The 24,388-nt window shown below is 42.4% G+C and overlaps 1 protein-coding gene across 3 annotated transcripts in view; it reads right to left on the bottom strand.

Moving 5' to 3' along the window:
* Positions 1-4,276: 4,276 nt before the first annotated feature.
* LOC128457940 (chemokine-like protein TAFA-1) overlaps positions 4,277-24,388 on the bottom strand; it is a 108,340-nt gene continuing 88,228 nt past the window's right edge. For 2 of the 3 annotated variants that reach the window (XM_053442498.1, XM_053442505.1), the window contains 3 exons: positions 20,483-20,623; positions 10,654-10,778; positions 4,277-4,294 (listed from right to left, as the gene is read on the bottom strand). In XM_053442498.1, the coding sequence (XP_053298473.1) occupies positions 4,277-4,294; positions 10,654-10,778; positions 20,483-20,623 (284 nt within the window). Of the gene's footprint in view, positions 4,295-9,314; positions 9,342-10,653; positions 10,779-20,482; positions 20,624-24,388 lie in introns of those variants that run through there. The other variant, XM_053442512.1, reaches the window with a different exon arrangement.

The following is a 24,388-nucleotide window of genomic DNA, read 5'->3' as shown; positions in this document are numbered from 1 at the left end:
AAAAATCCTAGTTTATAGTTATTATACACATTATATAATTTCCTTCAAATATACCCACAGAAAAACATTAATATTAATCATATGTTAATGATAGATGGATAAATCAAGAAATATATAAAAGCATTAACACATTGCATGATGAGAACGTACAAAAAAAAGAAAGAAGATGCAATGCAATATTAGCACTGAAAGGTGTTTGTCAGTATACAGGTATGGGTTTGTAGAAAACACATACTTCTTTATTTGCACATGTTTAAGAGAGATTTTTAGTGTTTGTTGTGTTATACGCCTGCAAGGTGGATAAGGTGTTGTTATTCCCTCGTGATAGTCTCAGCAGAGTGTTCACACCATCTGTAGTGCCCACAGAGGATTTAAAGTATTTCTCTACATTTCTGTATTATTATACAGTATTTTCTTGTCCAGTTGGAGACCTAGGCTAAACCTATGCAGCTTCTCGCACACTCCCCTCCGAAATTGTAAAACACATTATCTCCTTTCTCTACCTGATCCCCCTCTTTTCCTAATCGAACTCTTGGTCACTCGTCCTCAAGTGGCAAACAACTGAGAGTGAGTGAGTCGATGTCAGAGCGGCTGTGCGGAGACACTGCTGTGAAAAATGCTCCCTGTTAAATGGGAAAGTGTGAAGTCTGAATTCTCTCTCTGGGGAGGCTGGTGTCTGTGACGACATCGGTGCCCCCTGTGGGACAAGACCCGTCGTGCTCAACTATCGCACGCTCATGTTTATGATGATGGATCTTGTGGGTCGACCCTGTGCAAGTTGCTGCGTTTTGGTTTAAAACCGGACAGGGGGATATGAGTTGAGCAAAAAACAGCAGAGCGGCAGTGAAATAAATTATCATTATGGCAGCCGCTGACAATCACAGACTGGCAAGGCATTTGGCTGACAAGTGTGTTGGTGGTTGGCGGGCATGGTGCAGTGTCACGGGACAAGACAGTGATGTATTGTGTACCCATCAGAGTGTTCATTTGTTACAAATAATGGCGTTGCACTAGGCCACTGGTGGGTTTCACTTTACACCGTGTTGTATGCAGTTTTGACCTTGTTAAGCTGCACAAATGTAGCTGCGGGCGTTTTCGTATCAACTTTGTGAAGCCTTGGAACTGGCTCGTTGTGATGTCACGGACACTGATTATAATGACATGTAATTTAGCCATTTCCAGTGTCCACTGATTAAAAAAGAATTAATCAAGAATCCACCAGAACAAAAGACTCTGATTTCAAAAGCACCTGAAGTCACTGAACGGCCGTCAGTGAGACCAAGTGGTGGTGTCGTTGATGATTTACTGAGGCTCTCAGTCGTCCAGCTCCAGTGGATGTTCATTGTAAAGGCAACACTCACTGTGACTCATGCCAGTAATGACTGTAATTATAGACCGCAAAGCCCCCACAGGTAAGGAGTGTGCCCTCTCTGCAAATTATAGGTTGCTGTGCAAAATGATTAAAGAATATGGATGTGATAAAGTGCAGGGAATGGAAGTGCTTGTCAGAGAGCAGAGGGGGCCACTACTAAAAGCTCCTAAAAGCAACCAAGCATTTAGCTCCCAAGCGGGGCAAAAGTTTTTTGCTTACCCTTGGAAGTTGCTAATGCAAGTTTTCTACACAACACTGTCCAATATCTGGTGGACGCGTCTTGGTTGTATGAAAGAGGTTGTCCTTGCTGTCAGGCGTTGATTAGCCATCCAGCGTGATGTGGACATGGCTGTCTCTGTGTCTCGGTGGGAGGTTGGCAGGACATGATGGATGTCTCTCTTCTGAGATTGCACAGCACCGCGGAGAGGGAGGAGGACGCAGCCCCTGTTATCTATTCATGCTGTGTTGCTTTCTGCTCGGCCTAAAATGGCGCAGGCCCTCCCTCCACAGCACGACACCATCACTTCTGGATAGAGCTGAAGGAGTGCATAAAAGAGAATAAGAGAAAGCACCTCTTCCGTTTCTGATCCCCAAGCACCTCTTAGGCAAAAAATCCACTTAGAACTTGCATAAGCAGGGAGGAAGAAATCCCTTGATTCTCAGCAGAAGCACTGAATTTGAGGATAATCTTCAGAATACGTCATTGCGGAATGCCTGTCTCCCAGATTCTGCGGATCCTCTCTAAAAATACACACTTACGCATTGTAAAACAGGCAAATGCACACGTACGCTCACTTGTTTTCTAAGTGCGAGAGAAAAGCAGGAAGAGACACGACCATGCACAAACCCAAACTGTGTATGTAAAAGATTTATCTTTCGTTTTCTCCCTCATTTTCCTTTGCACAAGCTCGGTAACACTGGAAGACAGTGGATTATATTAGATATGAAGAAACAAAGGAGGGAGCGGATCATTGAAGGGGAAAAAACATGCTCTTGCTCTCTCCCGTTCCGTTCGCATATTCCTTCATGATTCTGGCAAGACCATTGGGAGATTGATGTGTCTGTCTTTTTCATACCTTCTGTGACTGCTCAGTGAGGCCCTGGGCTCCATGGAACTAGCCAAATTCCAAAATGATGAATGTACACTGGTGCCTCCGCTGGGAGAAGAGACAAATCTCATATCAGTCGAGAGAGGAGGCTGATATTGAAAATCATCTGGAATTTTCGCCTGGCACGATATTGGAAATCTTTATTCTAATTGCATGAATGAATTGAATGTGCTCTTCTGATAAATCCACTCTGCCACCTAGGGAATTGTGCAAATGAAGCATCACAGATTTGTTTGTGTGTTTACTGCATGTGTGTGTGTTTGACTGCCCTTAAGTCATTTTCATACTCGCCTTGTGCCGGTGTTGATTGCTTGTTTACTCAAGCAAAAACTCTGTTCACAGTGTTAACATATCATATAAATGAAACTCTTGACAAGATCTTCCACCCACATATTACAACATATCAAATAGGGATGAGAGGAACATTTTTCAAAATATTGGTTACCACGTGAAGGAACGGGAGACAGCATATCAGTATAGAAAACCATATTTATTTCTCATAAGGCTGTCCTGTAATGTACTTATATCTACTGGGGGATAACTGCATGTTTCTCCATTGTGACTAATACTTTCTCTCTGTCATTTGGAATAAATCATTTCTCTCTGGTGTGTGAGAGCGAGATCTACACGACAAACACAATAAAGCCGCCGTCCGCGACCGCTCTCCACGGGCAGACACTGGTGCTAACTGTCCGATTACGGTCCCAGTTTTTCTGTTGCTGTTCTGTGTCCCTGCTGGATCTGAGTGGAAAGCTCAGGGGCTGTTGTCGTCGGGGTTGCTTTCTTTATTGAGGCAGTTCTATACAGTGTTTTCCTCGTCTTAAAAGAAACTACAAGCATTTTCGGGCTTCACCAACAGTGTTGCTGAATGACAAAAGTGACCAATATTTATTTTCATGATTCCAATGAGGCTGTTTCCAATGCAAGCATACACACAACACTGTATTGGGACAAGAGCCTCTGGAGAATATATTCAGGGTCTGATCAACACCCGGAGCTCTTAATAGTCTTCAGCTTCTTGGATCTGTCATCTAATATGTAATGTATTTATATATGTATATATACACAAATGATCTTACATACAAAGAAAAGAGGTGCTCATGAATTTACACTGGGCATGCCCACCGAGCAACGTCAAATGTCCATCAAGGAGTTTGAAGGTGAGGCCATGAGGGAAGCTCAGGCCTCCGAAAGATTCCTCATCAACCCGTCATAGGCTGCCAGTGGTCGTGTTCACGGGAAATCCAGTACATGACTGTCCTCTGTGTCCTCACTGCAAAGCCATCCTGCTGAGCCGGTGAGTCCAATACAAACACCGTCCTCGCAGAAAGAAAAGGATATCAGGGTAATTTCTCTCCTACAGTTCTGAGGATTCTCATGTTCGGGTCCATGTAAGCCCCTCAATCCATCTACCTTCAGGCAGGCTGCGCAAATGTCTTCAAATAATGTTTTAACAACCTCTAAATAACCCCCGCTAAGCTGCCTCAGTTTTCGAGGGCGAGACAGAGAGCGGTGGAAACAGAGAGCAGGAGCATGTCGGAAACTGGCCACAGCTGTGCGGAAGAGGAGAGTCACCAACATGGGGCTCATTGATCAAACAGGGGATTAGTCTGGTTTCAAATCCTTGGCACCACACGAGCAAAGCTGTTTATCTGGGTGGATATCCTTTTTGTGGTCCCAGGTAATCCAGTCAGTAGCAGTGGATGTAATAGTTTCAGTGCGTTCGGTGGGAAGAGAAAGGGGGGGTAGGTGAGGGGAAGAGCCTGGCACGCAGACCTGCAGTAGGAGCTCGCCGTTAGGTCCTGGGATGAATCTGCAACACAGAGGAGGGAGAAGAGAGGAAAGAAAACACACATACACTTAGACAGAACAAAGGCATACAAGTGAGCGAGGATTAGACCCCGAAGAATTTCTCTGTTTGCATGTCTCAAAAACAAGGGGGGAGTCTTTTGAACTGTGGAGGCTTTGTACAGCCCCGTCTCCCCTCCTGGTTCCTGCTCCTACTAAAAACAGACTGCTCAGACGAGCAGAAAAATACAAACGCAGAAATTGGAAGTGTGTTCAAGTGCACTGGAATATGTCAGGCAGCCAACTTATACGAAAGGAAATAAAACCCAGATGTGTTTCCATGCTGTGTATGTCTGCTTCACAAGTTGACACTCATATTTGGCATATTCTGGACTTCATCTCAGACCATCTCTAGCCTTGCTAAATGGGATCGAGGCCCCCGCTGTGGAGTCTGAGCTGTCTCCCTCCGTGACTATAGTTCATGGACTTTTATTCTACCTCAGATGTAGACCTGAACACATTTCAGAGGTACGGAGTGCAGCCTTGAGACTGCTATTGAATATCCTGCTTTTCACCATCCTTTTCAACCTGATGCTCAATAAAAAAATCTATGTGGATGATGTCCGTGACGGTTAAAGCAGCCGAGTTATTTGCCCTCATATGATGTCTCCACAACTAAAGCCTGTAAATGTTTTTCAGACTATTTCCTTATCTTCATTTTCTATCACATTTTCTAGTTATTCTGCTGCTTTGAGATTCTTACAGTGAATAAATCTGTAGTCGTGTGGTCACCGTGGAGCCAATTAGAAATCCCATAATCCCGTTCAACAAGAAATACTGCCGTGACATTTCCTGTACGCTTGGCAGGTGGTAGCCAGGTGTGTGGATTTGATTGTGGAGGGTGCTGTTGGGAAGCTGTAGCACATAGAGAGTCTTAACGCTCCGCTATGTTGGAAATGCTGGCAGGAGAGCCCAATGAGTTTACTAACCATGTTTTTCCTGTGGATAGAGTTTCGTGCACCTGTACTCACCCACTGCACCGTGTGTTATTTTAGGTAAAATGCTTCAGAGAACAAATAGAGAAGCAGGGGGACTCGCAGGTATTATAATGTGGGTTTAATTTAATGTTAACATTAAGAGACAGAAAACATATGCACTGTTGTTATATTGTTTCTTGGCTGCATTAGATTTGTCATAATCATTTAAAAGTAATTACAATGAAGTTAATCTAATTACATTTCAAAGTCGTTTTGGAAACATACACTCTTTGCAACCAATATATATCATGAATGAACTTTGAATTGTGTTATTTGTAGCTTAGACTCTTTTTCTTCATCACAATGCGTAGGTTTATATCTCTTTCAGATAAGGTGCTCACTTGAATTATTACAAATTTGTGTCCGTTTAAACCTGCCTGTTAGAAGACTTCACTTACGTGTTCATCCTACCTGGTTTATTTGCAACTAAGATGTTATGGTCAATGTGTTTCAAATGAAACTGTTCACATGTTATATATAAGTTAATTACTTCACTCCTGTTATTTGTTCCTACATTGCATGGACACAATCTTCAGACCCAAGTTCACACCTTTTCGAAATGGCTCTGTAATTACACTTGGTATAAAGCATTAACATAACAAAACAAATGTTGTGCTTCTATTTTGCAGGACAAACTGCTAATAAATAAGTAATTCTATGAATGTAATGTTTTTGTCATTAAGTCTTTGTCTCAGTCTGATATGGTGAAATAAAATGTATAATTTATCAAACTTTTGAAATTTTGATGCACTGTTTGACCCAGTTGCAAACCCATGATGTATTGATGTATTTATCTGTGGATGTAGAAGACATGTTCAACTTGGTCCACAGACTGACTGTTAGCCAGTACCCTATCCAGTACAGTTTTTTAGAAGGTACTTAGTTGATTAATATAGACATCCTTTGTATTTTGATAGCGATCCAGATCCAAATGAACAATATCTTTTACTAAAATAACATATTTGCATTATTGCGCAGCTGTCTCTCAGTTGTTTATGCTCTAGTTTGTCTGAGGACACTGCTGCTAGAAGGTTCCTGACACAAGGGAGGCATCACTGAAAAAAAACTCATTGGCTGCAAGAAAGTTATTTGCTTGAGATCTAATATCATATGACCTATCATCTCCTTGAAAAAGAAACACTATTGATATCCTCTCCATTGCTGACGATATCATTCCTATTAAACCAGTTGACCTGCCGTGGCTCCTCTGTGAGCTTCAAAATCTCGGATTTAACACATTGATTTCTCCTCCATGTTGTGTCACAGCGGCTCTCCGTCTTTTTTATCTCGTGATCTTTAAACAGAGTAATCCTCTAGGCTCATCCGTCCAGCATTTGCATCTGTGTCATCTGCTGTGTGACGAAACATTAAAAATGTTGGCGCGGAGAATGACCTCTGCCAGAAAAAGAGCAGTAACAGGTTACACATAACAGCTCGCTTGCTACACTTCCGACACAATCCACCGGAGGTTTGTTAGCGAGAGAAGAGGGGTTTTATGCAAATGCTGTCATTTCAGCCCACGTGCATGTGAGTGTATGTGACTAAAAGTGTCCTCTGTTCTTTTTTGTCCTCTGCCTCTTCAAATGAACAGTGCAGCAGGTAGCAGCGGATCGCTCAAGGATTTCCTGCCTATCCCGTCGTTGCTGGCAACTAAGCCTTCTGCATTCTAATTTGCTGGCCGCATTAAATTGCAATTTACTCAGACTTCAGTTAGTAAAAGGAGCCAAGGACGACTGCCTTAGCTAAAGAATTTTGTGCAAACACAGCCTCGCCTTTCCCACCTCTCTCGTTTAGAGCTGAGCAAATCAATCATGCTGCATGAGAAACCCTTTCAAACAGCGCTAAAGAGCACCCACTAAAAACAGAAGACTCCAGACAACAAAATACACCAAGATCCATTTAATGTGATATTGACAATGGAAAGAGCAAAGAAAGGAAAACAAGTATAAATTAATTGGAAGCTCCTGGAATGAACTCCTCCTCATTAAACCTGTATAAAAATGCCATGAGGATGACAGCCCGGCCGGTCTGTGCAGCCACCTGTCAGCTCACAATTTTAAAATAAGCAAGCAATCTAATATTTATCCCCGATGACACACTGTTTGCCATATGTGTATGATTTTATGTTAGTCTTCATGATGTCATTATACAGGAGTGAAGGAGGAGGAGGAGGGGTGATGGTGAAGATGCGGCATGGCCGGCGTTCACATTGGATTTGACAAATCAAGATGGGGATGGTTCTGCTGGCAGGTCACTTTTGCTCTGAAACGGTCTCACCGACGGGCCCCTTGTTAGAGTGGGTTATCTAATGACGACTGTATGTCAGTGTTTATGCTGCAGTGTGAAATCACTTAAAAAAGGCCATTAAAATTGATTTAATGCTGAGGGCTGTAGTATGCATGTACAGTATGATGCTCTTGCCTTATTACGGGTGACATGTTCATATTCACTCTAGCACATAGTGAAGTTATCAAGTGAACGAAATTCTCTTTTCACAATCATGAGAAACAGGGACAAGAACGAGTGGGAGGAAAGATGTTCTCAATGTTTTCATTACAGCCTCCCTCATTCTGCCTGTCGCTCTTAAGGTGTCTAATTGTTTGGAGGGAGCAGAAAGGGAATTGATCTATTTAGCCAGTGGAGCGAGTAATGCAGATCTATGGTGGGCGAGTGTTTTGGAAGGTGCTCCCCAGCCTCGCTCTCACTGTGACTTCCTCAAACAAAAGGGGCTGCCTTGTCTGCTGCTACAGAACAGGCAATGAAGGGCTCCCTCTCTGAAAGACATAAAGAAAGAAAAGAAGAAACATGGGTGTCAGGGACTTGCTTTGCTCGGCTTCTTTACTTTTCATGCCAATTTTTCATGAAACACAATGATGAAGTAAGTGTGTGTGTGTGTGTGTGGGTGCACACGTGTGCGTGCCGGCCTCATTGTGCTTCACTGACACTTTTCAGAGCAAAATGAAAACCTGCAGGAAATAAAAAAGGCTGCGAATAGGAAATATAAAGAAACAATGGCGCTTTGTGGGCTTGCTGTCTTGTGACGAATCAAATACAAATGAGGCAATTTGGCCTGAGAGGCAGGTGAATGAGGAATGTTGATTAAAAACAGAGAGCAGAGTGCAGGATAAAAGGCCTTTCATGTAGCCTGTGGGCTATGCTGTGTGCTGATAGCTGCCTCAACAAGAGCCTCAGAGGGGGATCAGGATATCAAGTGGACTCTGATAAGAAGCCACACAACCAAAATGGAAAAGACCTGCCCGGGGTTGTAGCGCACACATGTGAGCAAACATACACACGCACTTTCATAAATATCAAACAAATTGGACATGTGCGCGTGTACACAACTAGAAGGGAACACAGAGAGGAGCAAGTAGCATGTCACAGATTAGTGGCTAATGGGATTGGCAGACCGATGCAAGGCGCTGTAATCAAGCCCACACAGTGGCCGATAGCAAAGACAGGACATGGAACAAAGGAAGCAATGAAAGGCAGAGGGCCACTACACACTGATCACAGACTGCAAGGTTCTGCTGAGAGGTGGACCTGCTTCTCTGTGTGACTCTACAGAGCTATGAAAGTGCTGCTGCAGTATATGCATGTTTATTTACACCACATGTGTGTGGTATATATGACACAGTTTATATGAAAAACGCAGCAACTTATTTCTTATTTATGCGAGCTGCCTGCGCTGGGTGATAAATATTTACAGAGGGTGGTGGTGCGTTCAGTATTTGTGTCACGCCTTCCTAATCATGCACAGCATGTAAACACACACTTGATTATTTTCCAGCGAGTATTTGGGTTAATGAGAAGTCATTGAACACGATTTGGTTCCATTCTACCCGACACTCAAGTGCACATACAGTGGTGTGAGTGTGTGTGTGAGAGAAAGAGAGGCGGACACAGAAACAGAAACAGAAAACAGCTTAAGAAAAAGACTAACCTTTACAGAAGCTAGAATGCAGCTCAATTTCCGTGGACGCATCATCTGCATTTTGCTTCCAGAAGCTAAAAAGGGGAGTATGGCTGGGTGTTCTGCAAAGAGAGGGTCAAGAGATAAGGACATGTGTCTTTTGGGTAGCAAAAGCAGCTTCAGGCCTTTTGCCCTCTTCAATTTTATTTATAGATATGCATTAATGCTTTTTCACCATCTATGTGAAAACATTTACAATCTTTCACAATATAATAATTTGTGCCCAGGTATTTAAGAAAAACAATATTCAGCTAAAGTTTATTTATTTTAAAATTGTGCAATGGACTAAAGTGAGAATTCGAGATGCATTCTTTAAAGAAAACCAAATACTGCACCTTACCTTGACAGGCTGGAAAGCCCCATTCCATCAACTTCTTTCTGAAAGTTTTAAGCCTGTGGTGGCTGATAGGGGGGGGGGGGCGGGGCAGTGAAAGCTTTATGTCTATCTGCTGCCACATAAATCTGCAGAACAACCTTGGGAAGCCCCGTGTGGTCTAACCTTCACTGGCTGTTCCCTGTTTCCCTACCATCACATTAGTCTCTGCTCCGATTCAAAGTCATTGTCACGCGCTAAGAGAACACATGGGGCTGATGTGTGTGTTTGTGTGTGTGTGTGTGTGTGTGTGCGTGGGGGTCAAGCAGGTAGGGGAGGGGTGAATCAATTAAATTAATACAAAACGGGTGATCAACCTGTCACAGAGTGCTGGACTGCTGGCTTCGAGGACTTAACTCCCTTCATTATTTTTGCGTGCCGCATTTGGAGTCGATTTACAGAGCTGAAAGGGAGCGCAGAAGCAAAGTGGCTGTTAACTTTATCTCTGAGAGGAGTGCAGCCCGAGGCAGAGCCCACCTGTTTGTTTACTTCCTGCTTTACGCTTGTTCTCCACCACTACTGGGCCCTTACACAGGTTACTCACATCAAACTGAATCTAACTCGTTAAACAGAGCTCTCTGTATGGTATAATTGTAAGTGTGCGCATCCTTTTTACCCACAGGGTTGACACTGTACATGTTCGATTCTTCAGTGACTAAAGATGAATTAGAAGTGAAGCAGGCCGATTGCAGAGAAGCCTTGTTAAAGCATCAACTTGTCCAAACAGATTTGTCTTATTTCTTTGTGACTTTCTTTGTTTAAGTCGAAGAAGGAGAAGGTTGAATTGTAAATCTAAAGTCATGTACTTACTGAAAACGGTGCAAGGGTGTACATGTAGATATGTGTTAGTGTGCTTCAGTTAGAATATACACATACAGCACAGGTATGTATTGTATATGTATTTCTGCATCTTCGCACAGTAGGTGTGTGTTATATGTGTGTATGTGTGTATGTGTGTGTGTGTGCGTGCGCGTGCACGTAGACAACATGTGAGGCCTCACCCTCGTGGTCTTGATTTTGTTGCCAGAGGAGCACATCCATCCAGAGTTGTCAGGCAGAGTCTTGCACTCTTCTCCATCCAGACACGGTTCCATCTCACACCACCATTTCCCAATTACAATGGACGCTGGGGAAGGTGAGCACAGACATGCATGGAACAGGTTGGTATTTCACAGAAACAACTGTGTACATATAAATATATATACCAGCAAAAACAGCTTGACTTTAATGTGCAAAAGTAACAAATAATAGTGTAAAAAAAAAAAAAAAAACACACGGAAGAACGAAATTTATTATGTAGATGGAATCATCACAAAAAGTCAATCAAATGCTGATGCCTCCCACATAAACCTATTTTGTATTCATATTCTAAACAGGCAAACTACATGTGTACACACATGGGCGAGTGTCTAGATGATTGTTTTCTCTTCTGCCTCAGAGCAGTCGTATCATTGCTGCATGGATACCTCCTCTGTTGACAATAATGTCTTAAACCAACAGAAATGAATCATTATTTCGTTTTTGATATATCTAAATTGCATGTACGAGCGCAATCTCATTTTTAATCAAAACTAATTGCCTCTCATTAACATCGACTGAATATTTCCTGCAGCTATCTGACAAAAACAAATATGTTCTCATCTTCAAATCAAGATCTCTCTCTCCCTCCCCCCTCCCTCCCTCCCTTCCTCTCTCTCTCTCTTTCTATTGCTGCGTGTGTGTTTTAGGAGTTTGATGATACAAAATTAGACCTTTCATAATAGATGATCAACCGGAGCAAAAATAAATAAATGAAAAAAAGCTTTGTTTGGTATATGTTTCTCTAATTAACTTTCCACAGTTCATATGTTCAATTAATCTGATGAAGAAAGTATCCGCCCCTTTACCTTCACATCCAGTTGTTCTTGATTTGAGATGTGTATTTATAACAAATCAGCTCTAAAGCACCGATGCAAATTTGTTTTAGATACTTTGATTTTAGTTTTCCCCTTTTGTTAAATCCAGATACATTGCAATGGAAACCTCTCGGATCAAATCATGGCAAACAAATCTAAACCCTGTTATAAAAAATGTCAGCATGTTGTGCATTTTTTTTTAATTTGCAGTTTAAACCTCCGATCAGAATCTTTTTACTTCACTGACATAACGAAGATGTGAAGGTCAGATGATGGAGTCTAAATAGTAACTCGGAATTTCGTTTTCCAAACCCTTTTTTGAACCTTTGGGAAAAATATATATTTTTCCCATCAGCCAACTGCTGCCAAGGTTACTGGCCACCCACCAATAAATTGTGGATGTGAGCAACATGTCGTCTCAAACTGATGGAAGAAGACGGTTTAAGTGCCGTCACACACAGCACAGTGTGCTCGGGTTCTGTTTGAACGGACGAACAAACACACACACACACACACACACACACACACACACACACACACACACACAGGTATTCCAGACGAAAACTGGACACAGAGTTACACCCCACTGCTGTTCGCTAAACTTGCTGCATTTGCTGACTTCCTCCTTCGTTTTCCCCTCCATGAGCCCTGAGGATACTGAAAGCCAGAATGAGAGCATCCACCAACCAGCTGTGAACCTGCCCTTTGGCTTTCCCCATGGTTGTTTACTTTATCCACTAATTACCACATGTTGGCCCATCCTCCACTGCACTCCTGCCCCCCCTACTTTTTCTCCCTCCATCATCCCCCACGGGCTATCGTTAACCATGTTTACATTCAGCTGCTTCTCAGGTGCAACACCATAACTAGACAGGAAGTCTTTCTTAAGTTGCAAGTTATGACTTGGCTGGAGGACATTTGCTTAACTAGTTCTATCGAGTGCTCTCTGCTCAGCCACTTCCCTTCGCTGCAGAGAGTCAGAAGACTTTCTTACTCACAGTCCGGACACATGTGCATATATGTCATATATTAGTCCCTCGTCCAAGGAGTTCATATTTCACTGGCGTTTGATTGTTTATCTGTTTGTTAGCAGGATTACTCAAAAAAGACACTCAAACTTTTTTAATTAAAATTTTGTGGATGGATCTGACATAATCCAAAGGGTAGACAATAACATTTTGGAGCAGATATGACATTTTTTCACTTTCTTTAGTATGTCAAGATGGATTAATTTGATTGGTATTTGTTGGTAATCAGGATCACACAAAGAAGTACAGGACAGATTTTCATGTAACCCTGAGGAAGGATGTGGTTTGGATCAGGAAAGAACCCATCAACTTTTGTTGTGATCAGGGGGCTGATCAAGGATTTTTTTTTAACTTGCCTCAACATTGTGAGTTTAGGCTCTTTTCAACATTTTCATTGATTTTTGAGATTTGAGGGTATGCACTTTACTAAGTGCCATTTTATTTAATCCATTGGAAGTCTAGAAAAGGCACTAACTTTATCTTGAAGGTTTTTAGTTTTAAACGTAAACCATGTTTCTGAGGAGGGACTGAGTCAGAATACCAGCTGGTTGTTTCATGAAAAATCTGCTCCTGTTGGTGATATTTATTTAATGATGTGGTTTTGTTCTTTTTTCCCATGATGCAGTGTTTTTATGTCTTTGGCTTTTATTGAATTATTTAAAGGTTCACTGTGTAGAACTTAGTGATATCTAGTGGGGAAGTTGCATGTTGCAGCTGAATAGCCCTCACCGTACCCTCCCCTTCCAAACATGACAGAGAACGTGTGGCAGCCTTCAGTCGTCGTAATAACTCAAAAGGAGTTTAGCTTGTCCCGTCTGGATTACTGCAAAAAATATGGCGGCCTCCGTAGAGAAGACCCGCTCCATATATAAATATAAAGTAGATGCCTTTCATTAAAAAACAATGGACATTTTAAGGGACATGATTCAGACAATGGATTTATTGAGGATGAAACATCCAACCAGTGACAGTACTATACTTTCTCTTTAACTGTACTTTATGCCCACAAAATCAATGATGGATTACCAGAGGCTTGACAAATAGCAGAAAATATGTCTCTGCTCAGAAATTGTCAACTAGAGCTGTTGAAAAAAACCTTCTTGTTAAACAGGGGTTAAATAAGGTCACATCAAGGCAAAGATCAGATGAGGATAATTCACCACCTTTAAAAGCTACCGGATCTCTGGGTAATGTCTTGACAGCTTCTAATGGTGTAATAAAAGGAGAGTAAAAGTTTAATGACCTGGGATTATTAAATGCATCTAATAAATATTCAAATTTGATCTTTGAAAATCCCTCTCCGTCGGTCAATGAGGCAGACAGCAGGCTCATCTCAGGACAACTTGACAGCACAATGTAGTGACCCGTCAGCTCTGATGGCCATGAGGATATGAACCAGACAGAGTTCGGCCCTCACACAAACACACACACACATAAACACTCTTCATGTCTATGGCTGTACCTAGGCCAGGACATCTGGCTCTGACCTTGACCACTGGAGAAGAGCCATTTCTGGGTCAGGATCCATGCATCACTCCCTGGTGACCGCTGACCTCCAACAGTCGTTTTACTTTAACTACTCCCTGAGCAATCGTCAGCATAGAGGGTATGACCTTTGTTCCAACATGAGCAAACTTTACTCCTCCTCTGTGTCTGCCACGGAGTGAAGGAGGAGGGGGGCATTACAGCCGACCCCTGTCCTAATTCCTGCTTTAGGTTCGCTATTCATTTTCAGATCCATGATTTTAAGCACCAACATCAATTAATGTGATCTTCAGATGTTACCATAAAGAAGCTGCTGTACTCTGTCAGATATGACAGCTGGTCTTGGTTTAATCTGCAAAGTGTGAGAGTGTTTGATTCGAGATGTTAGCCACGTAGCAGCCTGTAGTCTGCAGCTTTGATGGACAAACAACCGAGAGTAGGACTTGAATTGATTGAAAAACATGAAGCGATGGACCTTTTACAAGTGCATCTGTCAGATCACTGTTGAGCGGTCTCCGTGATGGATTGAACTCGCCGTCACGTCCCTGCCAGGTAGCAGAATGTTTGAACACCTTGACGGATGAGGAGGGGAATTGATTTCTGCCTGCGTCAGAATGTGAATATGCCTCTGAATAGTTAATGTTTCTTTAACTTAGAGCGGCCGCAGAGCTTGGCTTAATCATAACAAAACAATGGCTTTCATATTGTGTCGGCTGAAGTGTTTGCTGTTTTAAATTTTATTCACAGATGAGCTGCCTTCAGTCAAGACCTGGAGCTGAAAACGATCAGGTTTTAAATTGTTACGCCATCAATCAGGTAAAATGTACAGTTTGGGGTGAAGGATCACTGCCTCCCGAAAGTTCAAACTTCTTTTTTTACAGACTCATGCAGGTCCTCTGGGTCTTTTTCTTTACCCCTTCACGTTAACAGTTCAGATCAGTGCTCGGCTACAAGTGCCATGATCCTTTATTACCCAAACAAGTAGCCAATCAATCGTTCACTCCTATAATCATGCAGGTAAGAATCATGTGAGAGAATTCCAGTGTAATATTTGTCTCAAAAACACATTTCCATCTCAATGAGACAGAGGTGTGCACCAGCAGTAAAGCACCGGAGGGGTCAAAGGAGCATGAAGCAAATGAAGCAAATGTATAATTACAGCAGGACTGAAATTGGACCACTAAACCCAAGGTCAGCCTCAGACGGTCAATATTCTGCATTAATCTTTGCCCGAGAGAGAGAGAGAGAGAGAGAGAGAGAGAGAGAGCCAAGGTTTGATTAGCTATTCAGAAAATATTTTTGGGCTTTCTCATCACATAGCTTTAATTTCAGAATTTTGCAATGGATATTCCACAGACTTAAACAAGCCGTCCTGTTTTTAATTGATTATTTTCTGTGTGGATGTGGAATTCAGATTAATTCTTTAAATTGCCTACAGAAACTTTGTCTGCATGATCGCAGATTCATTAAGGTGAAACCAGAGTTTTCTTTTAGACAAACAAATAACAGCAAAGTTTGTGAGGGTTGATGCACATCATCTATGCACTTTTGAGGGTGGAGCTGGTTCCCATATGTAACCAGTCTGTGTGGAGACCAAAAGAGATGAAACATGTTGACTGAAATGCAACAGCTATCTTTTTTTTTTTATGTACCTATAGTCAGACATGCAGATAGAGGTTAGTGTCACTGTTAGTGTTCTTTGTGAAGAATGTTTGTCTCCTGGGATAAATGAAACTAGTCAGACTGTAAACAATGTATGGGGAATGTAAGACAGAGTCTTGTCCCGGATAAGCATGGTCCCAAGATACTGGCCTGTGCCCCAGGAGGCTAAATCGTGGTCAGATTACAGTCGATTTGTTCCGTGATTGGAGACAAACAACCACTGACACATGTATTCACACCAAGTCAGAGTCTGCAAGTAACCCTAACCCTTCCAATAAAAACCATTATGAACATTGTATGTTTGCCTGTGGAAGTAGGATGTGCGTGTTTGTGTGGGGGTAGCATTCTTCAGATTTTGAAAGTGACTCAGGAAAATTTGATCTCCCACAGGGCGGACTTCCCTGATTCTTTACCTCTCTCTCTCTTTCTAGATACAACCGCAGACTTGTCACTAGCGTGTCAGTAGCTAGAGCAGAAAGCAAATATGATTTTTTTGTTTTCTTAAAAAAGAAGAGAGAGATGAAAAATAACACAAAAAAAACTAGGCGACCTTTCAACTCCAGCTGAGGGTCGGATCCTGTTCCGGCAGGTTAGAGGTTGAGAGTCTAATCATCTGCCAAAGCTGTGTGAGCTCAGACGGAGGAGAAAACCTGCCTCACAATCATTATCCTCAACTTCTCGAAAGACACGAACATCATTTCTGACCCAGGAGAATTCTGTGTGCTTGTAAGTCGCTCGTTATATCTGTCTATGTGTGTGTGTTTGTCAGTAAGAGAAAGGACTTATTGTTTTCCATTGTACAGTATAATCTACTCCTTCTGTCCGTCCCCTCAGGCAGTCTCTGCAGCAGGTTTGTGTCTTGCCAGCCACATCCAGTCGTGTGTGGAGACGATTTGACAGCCCAGCTGTGGGGGGGCAGAGATTTTATAGTGGGAGGATGAAATATAGGCTTTTCTTTGTCATTCATCCAGGAAAGTACAGTGGTTAATAAAATCAATATGTGCATAAAACATATATGAACAAGCTTTACTAATAGTTCAGAAACTCTTTGCGGATTTCCCCGTTTGCATTGAAATTTGTGATGTTTCTATTCATAATGTGCATCAGTTTGACCAATTGGCAGAGCTGTGGCATTTCTTGTCCCTCCTCTCAAGTAGAGTCAATGTGTGTCCCCGCTGGATGTATCTCAAACGTACCATGACAACCTGTCATGCTCGGCTATATGCGCCCACAGACAGACAGAAGGGTTCATTCCCCATCAGCGATCAGCAGCAAGCCGTCATGTGCGTGGATTTCTTCTTGAAAGACTTTACTGCTACAGCGGCTACATGAAAAGTGGTAGCATGTGTGCGTATCAGGGCATCTGCATGCATGTAAACAGTATGTCCAAACTGTGGCTGAGGGCTTTACACGTCTCATACGCTGTATTAAAGGCAGCAGTGCAGTGACGAGTGCCTAATCTGAGTGCATGTGATCGGCCCAGTGAGGCTGGAGAGATACGAGCGTTTGACTTGTTAAAAGGAATGTTCTTCACTGAAAGCCTTGTTGGCCCTGACATAACTGGGACATAGCTCTCCTTGTCAAAGCTAATAATCAATTCCCAACACGCAGCATAATCTGACAGCAGACCCCCACTGAGCATGACCCCCAACGCAGGCTGTCGTCATAACCCCCTATATTAATAACAACCAAAACAGTAACCAATGGCAACTGAAATAACCCCATGTGGCCCACATTCACAAGGTGGAGAACGCTTGACAATGAGACTGATCTTCAGTGTGCGCTTGATGTTGGGCTTTGATGCTAATGACCAATAATACAGTGCATGAAGAAGACCTGCTGTTTCTGCAAATTTTGCCAAAGATAAAGAAGCGTTAGCTCCCCTGGGCTCTGTGTTCAAACCTAACAACTGCTGAAGATATACTTTTGATTTGTTATATCAGGGCACTGGCTATTCTTTTTTGTGTAGGAACATAACCTGTGTATGCTACAGTGGCGGCAGGTGTCCCCCAGAGGGTGGCGAGATGAGATGGGTTGGGCTGCGGCATCGTTCCTTATCTGGATGGAACATTAATAATGCTGGGACCTGGGGAGAAAGCTCCATCTGGGCCAGGCCGGTGCGCTGCTAAGGGGCCAGACCACTGACTCCACAAGTCTATAATCCCTCACATAGTAGCAAAGGTAGCCTGCGGCGCCCGGTTGACAAACACACACTTTCAAGTGTAGCTTTCCTAGACAATCAAAAGCTCTGGAACAGAGTGGCCCCCTCACCTGCCTCTGTCCATTTATTTCCACATTTATAAAAAAATACCTTGATTAAACGGTGCGTTTGCAGCATCTGACACTTCCAACTACAAATGAGCTCTAATGAATAATCACGAATTTTTTTCCTCTGCCCTTCAGCTCTTATCCCCTGATGGTTTCAGGGTTAAATAAATAACAAACGGCCTCATTCACTTTAAAGAAAAGTGAATATTATCCAGGAGAAACTGTAAAGGCTTGAACTAATGGAAATAATAATCATTAACAGGCCAGGTCATCTTAACTCTTTCAATGTGGGGCAGTGCTTCCCAGCAGCACAGCTTGCTGCTCAGTGACTTGTCATTTCCATTTTTTCACCACTCTTTCCATAAGTGCTTGTTAATCAATACGCTAACAGCAAGGATTCTCCTGCTGCAGGAGTCCGAAGCATAGAGGCATGAAGTGTTAACAACATCTTCCACCTCTTTCACCTCCACGCCTCAGTCCTTGCAATATCGCTTTTGATTCATACAGCTCTGTCCAGCTTCTGCCCTCGACTTTTGGGGATTTCCCCGCTACTGTATGTCCACCTTCTATTATACGCGGTTCACCTATAAGGACTGGGGTGTATTTCTTAGTTGAGTGCAAGAAAATGTCCCTCATTTTTAGGTTTTTAAGTTTTTAAGGTATTTCATGAACTCTGTCTAGACAGTGCTTAGTGAAAGAGACACAAACTGAATGGTTCTAAGTCCAGAGTCCCTTGTCTGTTATGTGCTGCAGAGGAGACAGCGTCTGCCTCTCTGCTCAAGGACGACGCTGCCTGCTGAAAAAGCTACATCCCAAGGTCAGAGCTGTGTTAATGTTTCATTCAGGCGATGTCTCCAACCACAGGGCAAACACAACATCAATTTTTCTGAACAAAACTCCCCAAAGACTGGAAAATTCCGCCGTTCACTGAAAATTTTTATTGGGTTGTGGGGGATTTTTCATCCACCCGGAGGGAAAGTTCTTTTTTTGTGGCATCCTTGGGTAGCTAATTCATATTCTAGGGTCTTGTTGAGTGTCAGCTGTGGCTAACCAAGCCTGTGAAGCCCACTGAGCAGGCATGTCTGGCCTTTCATGTAACATTCCTCGTAATGAATATATTTTTGGTGTCATTCCTCTGCGAGGGGGTCAGTCAGAGAAAAAACTTTGATCTGTGCTGAAGGTGGAGGGGAAAAGATCAAGGCTGAGGTGCAATAAATGAGCTCCACGGAGTGAAGGGGGCATCGCAGGTCTGTCTCAGCTGACTTGTGATTTCCTTCAGCTTTTTTTCCCCTTCACATGGAGCTACCTCAGCCTGATTGTTTTTCTCAGCTAAGGTAATTCAGGTGCACTAGCCTGGAGCTTCCCTGACTCGTGTTTATTAGTTATTCATTTCCATCAGCCTGAGCTGCCTTGGGCGATGTGATCTGCAACATGCTCCTTGCTCAGGTGTTCAACAGCCCGTCATCTCGCTCCCATGATGCCCAGCAGCGCAGCACTACTGATTTCGTAATGGTTGAATGTATTTTTGTTATCAGAGGAAAAAAATATCACAGAGAGACAGCAGTGAATGGTATATTGGAAAATGCTTAGGCTGAGCTGTTTATTAAAGCAAGTGAAGAATAAGTGTTTTCAAAACAACTCACTCAAACCTGAGGAAAATCTGGAGAGGTAGGCTACTCATATTTTCACATTTCATATTCTTCAAATCAAATATGAAATTATTGCATTCAACATTTCCCTTCAGTAAAAGTAAACAAGTGTTATCATCCATATGTACATTAGGTGTAAAAACTGTTATACTACTTTATCATTTGATCATTATTATTAATGCATTACTTTAAATGTTGTATTTTTTTTAGACTTAGGTTTTATTTTTACTCTTTAACAACCTTTGCGTCATAATTTTTTAGCAAAGTACGATATTGTATTATAGTAAAAAAAGGAAACACTCAAGTTAAGAACAGGTACTAGGGTAATATGTTTAGGAATATTTTTCAATTTCCATATTTTCCATACTTACCATACATGACCAAAGTAATAGTAAAATAAACCCCCCAAAATTGAAATGTCCAAATACCTTCAACATAAACACATAGAAAACTTGATTTTAAGTAAGTTTCTTAAATTTTTTATTTAGATTAATTTAGCATCTAATGTCTTTTAATGACAGTGTCCTGTGGTTTATTATTTGTTTAGCAATGATTCTATTTTCTATTTCAGAAATAAAGAAAAAAGATATTTAAATGTAACATGTAATGTTAAATATTGGATGATCCTGCAAAACCCTTGATTATATAAACCCTTTTTTTGTCCATTAGTGTGTAGTATCTACACAAAGAGGGCAAAATAGGTTTTGCATTGTCACTTGATATCATTTGTACCTTTTGTATATAAGGAAGAGACTGAAGATGTATCACCGACAAAGACGTTTTCCCTCATAGCAGTCTTCATTAATAAACAAATTATTATTAAGAAAAATGAGTGGGCCTCACCATCCACACAGGAGGGCTTGTTGCGTGTCGTCCCGGCCACTTTCCCCGGTAAACAGGAGCATTTGACTGTCTGAGAACGCTCCTCGATACGATTCTTGTTACAGCATCGGTGGGCGGCGATCACCTCGCACGTGCCTCCCTCTGCAGACAGACACAGAGGAAAACACATCATTAAAACCGAGGCAACCATAGATCTATACAGTGTTTTTTTACATATAAATGAACGAGCATAAACCTCGACTGCCTCGCATCATATAGTGTGAAGCACATAGTAGTACATATATGTGTGTAACATATCGGCCCTCGAGGCATCTCAATTAGTATGTCATCTAATTGCCTCTTACTAAATGCTGGCTGTCCTCAGTACATACTAATCAGCCCATTATAAAGATCACAAACACTTAGTATTCATCATTGTGCTTGCCTTGACATCTTTGAAATCTTCCGTATGTTGTCCATACGACTAGAAAGGATGAATGCTTTGTCTCAGTGAAGACCTGCCAGTCATCAGACACATAATGGCTGACGCACGACCATTTTTCACTGGCATAGTGAGCCGATACCAGTGCATTTAAAAATATAATTTTTAAATGCTACCAACCCTGAGAGGAAGTGATGATTGCTCTCATTGTTGTATGACCTGCCACTTACAGAGAGGGAATGCCATAGAGCTTCTTTTGTTATCTAGTTTGACAGTCATAACTAAAGAACAACACAAATAAATAAATCAAAGAACACAACAATTCCTATAAAAAACTTGCAGCCGCAGCCAAATTTTAGAAAAATAAAGTAAAAATACAGGTCTTGCAAATGGTTGTGCTCACCATTTTCCTTGAGGGACTCTCCAGTGTAAATGTTTGGACGATTACTACAATTTTGACCAGCTCTGGTTAATGCTACACTAGAAATCTTTTCCCTCATCACCGGTCTAAAAAAAAATACTTGCCAGTGGCTGTACAGCACAACTGCTATTTGGAGCAGTGAAGAAGACATGGTTTCCAGGAAAATAAATGGTTTTGGTTCATGGTATTGGATCGGTATGAGGCCTGACCCGGCATCTCCAGCAGTATCTGAGGTATTTCTGAGACTGGTATTGGAAGATCTCTTTTCTACTGTACGTTAAAAACACTAACTCCAAAGCATAGGTGAAATCAGTCCGATAACAGAGGGAGTCAAGAAACATTCTGCCAAAAGAGATGGCAATTTGTGAAGATGGTGGTACTGGGTCAAAATCACAAAAGGATGGGTTGCCCAAGAGAAGGAGAGGGGGTGATGGCACTTACTGACATCCTGAAATGAGTGAGACAGGCAGGGAGAGAGAGAGAGAGAGAGAGAGAGAGAGAGAGAGAGAGAGAGAGAGAGAGAGAGAGAGAGAGCTAGAGGACAAGGTGTGTCTGGCTGCCAGGGACTGGCCATGCCAGTGAGTAATGAGGGAGCCACTGGAAGTGCCCCCTTCACACAATTATAAAGCGTGGGGCTAATGCAGCCAGCGGAGCTACAGGAGAGAGACCCTCCATCACCGCTCTCCCCTTTCCTTATGCCCCAGGAAAAACTCTTTATCTTCCCTTGACAGCCACTGCAACAGACACCAGCATCCAACAATTAAACTGGAGCTCATCCCAGGACGGAGAAGGAGAGAAGAGGAGAGGAGAGGAGAGGAGAGGAAAGGAGAGATGCCGGATTCCATCTTTCTTGTGCCTTATTTTACTTGGTGGCACCAAGTTCTAAAGAGGACATCCAGCTGTGGTGAGAGGAAGCAGTTTCTTCCACTGGCATGACAACAACCGGTCTGTGTTGTGCAAATGTTTAAAATGGCTCCGGTCATGAATTACAGAACTGAGCTCACAGCAGACTCGACAAGTTTGGCAACAGTTTTCTTCTCCCATTCCCATCACTGTCTGCATTGGCCAGACCAAGGGCTGCAGATACCTGGATTAAAAGGCAAACATTTGCAGTCCTGCTGGACCATGATGTCGTGCAGTATTAATGTCACTCTCTCAGCGTTTGTTGTCAGATATTTCTGGGCAGGAGGAGCCAGAAGACAGAGTGTAAAAGTGGGGAGAAAATCCCCTGAGTGTGCTAAAACCCCAAACCCCACAACGTGTTGGTTTGTTTAATATTTTACCAACAGCTTCCTGACCTGCAGACTTGCTTTCAACTCAGAGCACGGCTCTGAATAAGTGAGGAGTTTACATTGCGTCACAGAATACTGGATTGGCTTGAATACCCTCAGCTATAGTGTCAGAGCCAGATTTGCAGCTTTGCACTACAGAGGTGTATCCGACAACCATCTGCTGAGGCACAACACAACACACACCTATTCAAATCCATGTCAGCTGTGTGAATGTCCTTTAGGATTTAGTTCCTCAGTGGGACTTAAGTTAAAGAAGTAATTGCTGATCTGAAATATTCAAAACTGTGGGTTTCCCTAATATATTTAGAGGTACGTGAACAAGGATCTCCTCTTTGAGATTGATTTGGAATTAATTGTCTATAACATATATCACGGTCATATTGAGATTGAGATCTATTTTTTTTAAGACAGACCTGGGAACAACAATCACAAAAATCAATCAACACAACACAGATTACAAATTATACAATAAACTAGGAAGCGAGAAAGTAAAACAAAACTCTAATGACCAAAAAAATAAAAAATAATGCACACACACACACACACACAAAACATAAGCGCATGGCAATGTGTGTGTCAGCTATGGGGCTGAAATCCGGCCATCAACCTGGTGACAGGTGGACATTAGGCATGAACACTACTATCCATCTGGTATGTGGAGGAGAGAGAGCAGTGTAACTGGCTCCACGATGACTCCACTCAGTCTGTGACGAGAGCCACTTATACGACTAATGGCCACTTGGACTTGAAACAATCCCATTCAGGTAGCTGGGAGCTCAAGGTGACATACATGACCATCCATTATCTGTGACTTGGTTTGTGTATTGTGTACTTAAGCATATAATATTGTGTACTTTGTTTTCCATAATGGACATTTTCTGCTCAGCTACACAGTGGTATGGTGGTGTGTGCATTCTGCTACAGTAGGTCCATGACCACTTGAGACAGCACTGGAGGTGCTGATGGATGCAGTGCTGGGAGCCTGTCAGGCAGCTAAAGGGGTTAAACCAACCTGGAAAGATGGAGTGGCTGCCTGTGCACTCTAGCCTTTAGTGAGAAGAGGTGAAGGGCATCGATGGGCCCGGTGACTGGTCATTTTTCTCTTGGTGGCCCACAGTGACAGCAGCCATTACATGACTGGATGAGGTAATTATGTTTAAGGAAATCAATGCTTCATTGTTTTCAGCTCAGCCCAAGGGCCAATTAAGAGCTGCTAATGAGGGGAGGCTGTAAAATGTGGAGGTTGTCAGGGAAGACAAGGAACGAGGACCAATAAGAGTTTGTCTGAAAAAGGGGTTGCAGGTGGGGATGGCTTTTGAAGGGGAAGTCTTACAAACAGGCCAAAATGGCAACTTTACGGGCTTTATTCAGACCTGGTTTCAAAATTGGTCCTTGGACATCCAATCAGAAGTGGTGATGACATTAAACTCTTAGTGTTTGCCAACCCACTAAAAATGTAGCAGTGAAACTGTAGCCTTGCAGCATGTAGCAGGTCAGCATGTCAGCTGAGTATAAGCTCCTTCATATGCGGAGACACATGGGACACATTTACTTTCAAACAGCAAAAAGAATTGTGTCAATTGTGTCCCCGACATTCTCTGAATGTGTTTCTTGTTAATTAATGCCATGTCGAAGTCTACGCAAAAGGTCACCATTAAGAGGTCAAACACATAATGTATGACTGTATCTGCTCAAATATTCAAGCTCAACTAACAAACACAAATTAACAAACCCATGACAATTTATTCAATAAACACGCTTACAGACAGTTT

This window comes from Pleuronectes platessa, chromosome 2 (assembly GCF_947347685.1).
Source record: "Pleuronectes platessa chromosome 2, fPlePla1.1, whole genome shotgun sequence".
NCBI lineage: Eukaryota > Metazoa > Chordata > Actinopteri > Pleuronectiformes > Pleuronectidae > Pleuronectes > Pleuronectes platessa.
Note: the sequence above shows the minus strand (reverse complement) of the source record. Positions and strands in the feature narration are given on the sequence as shown.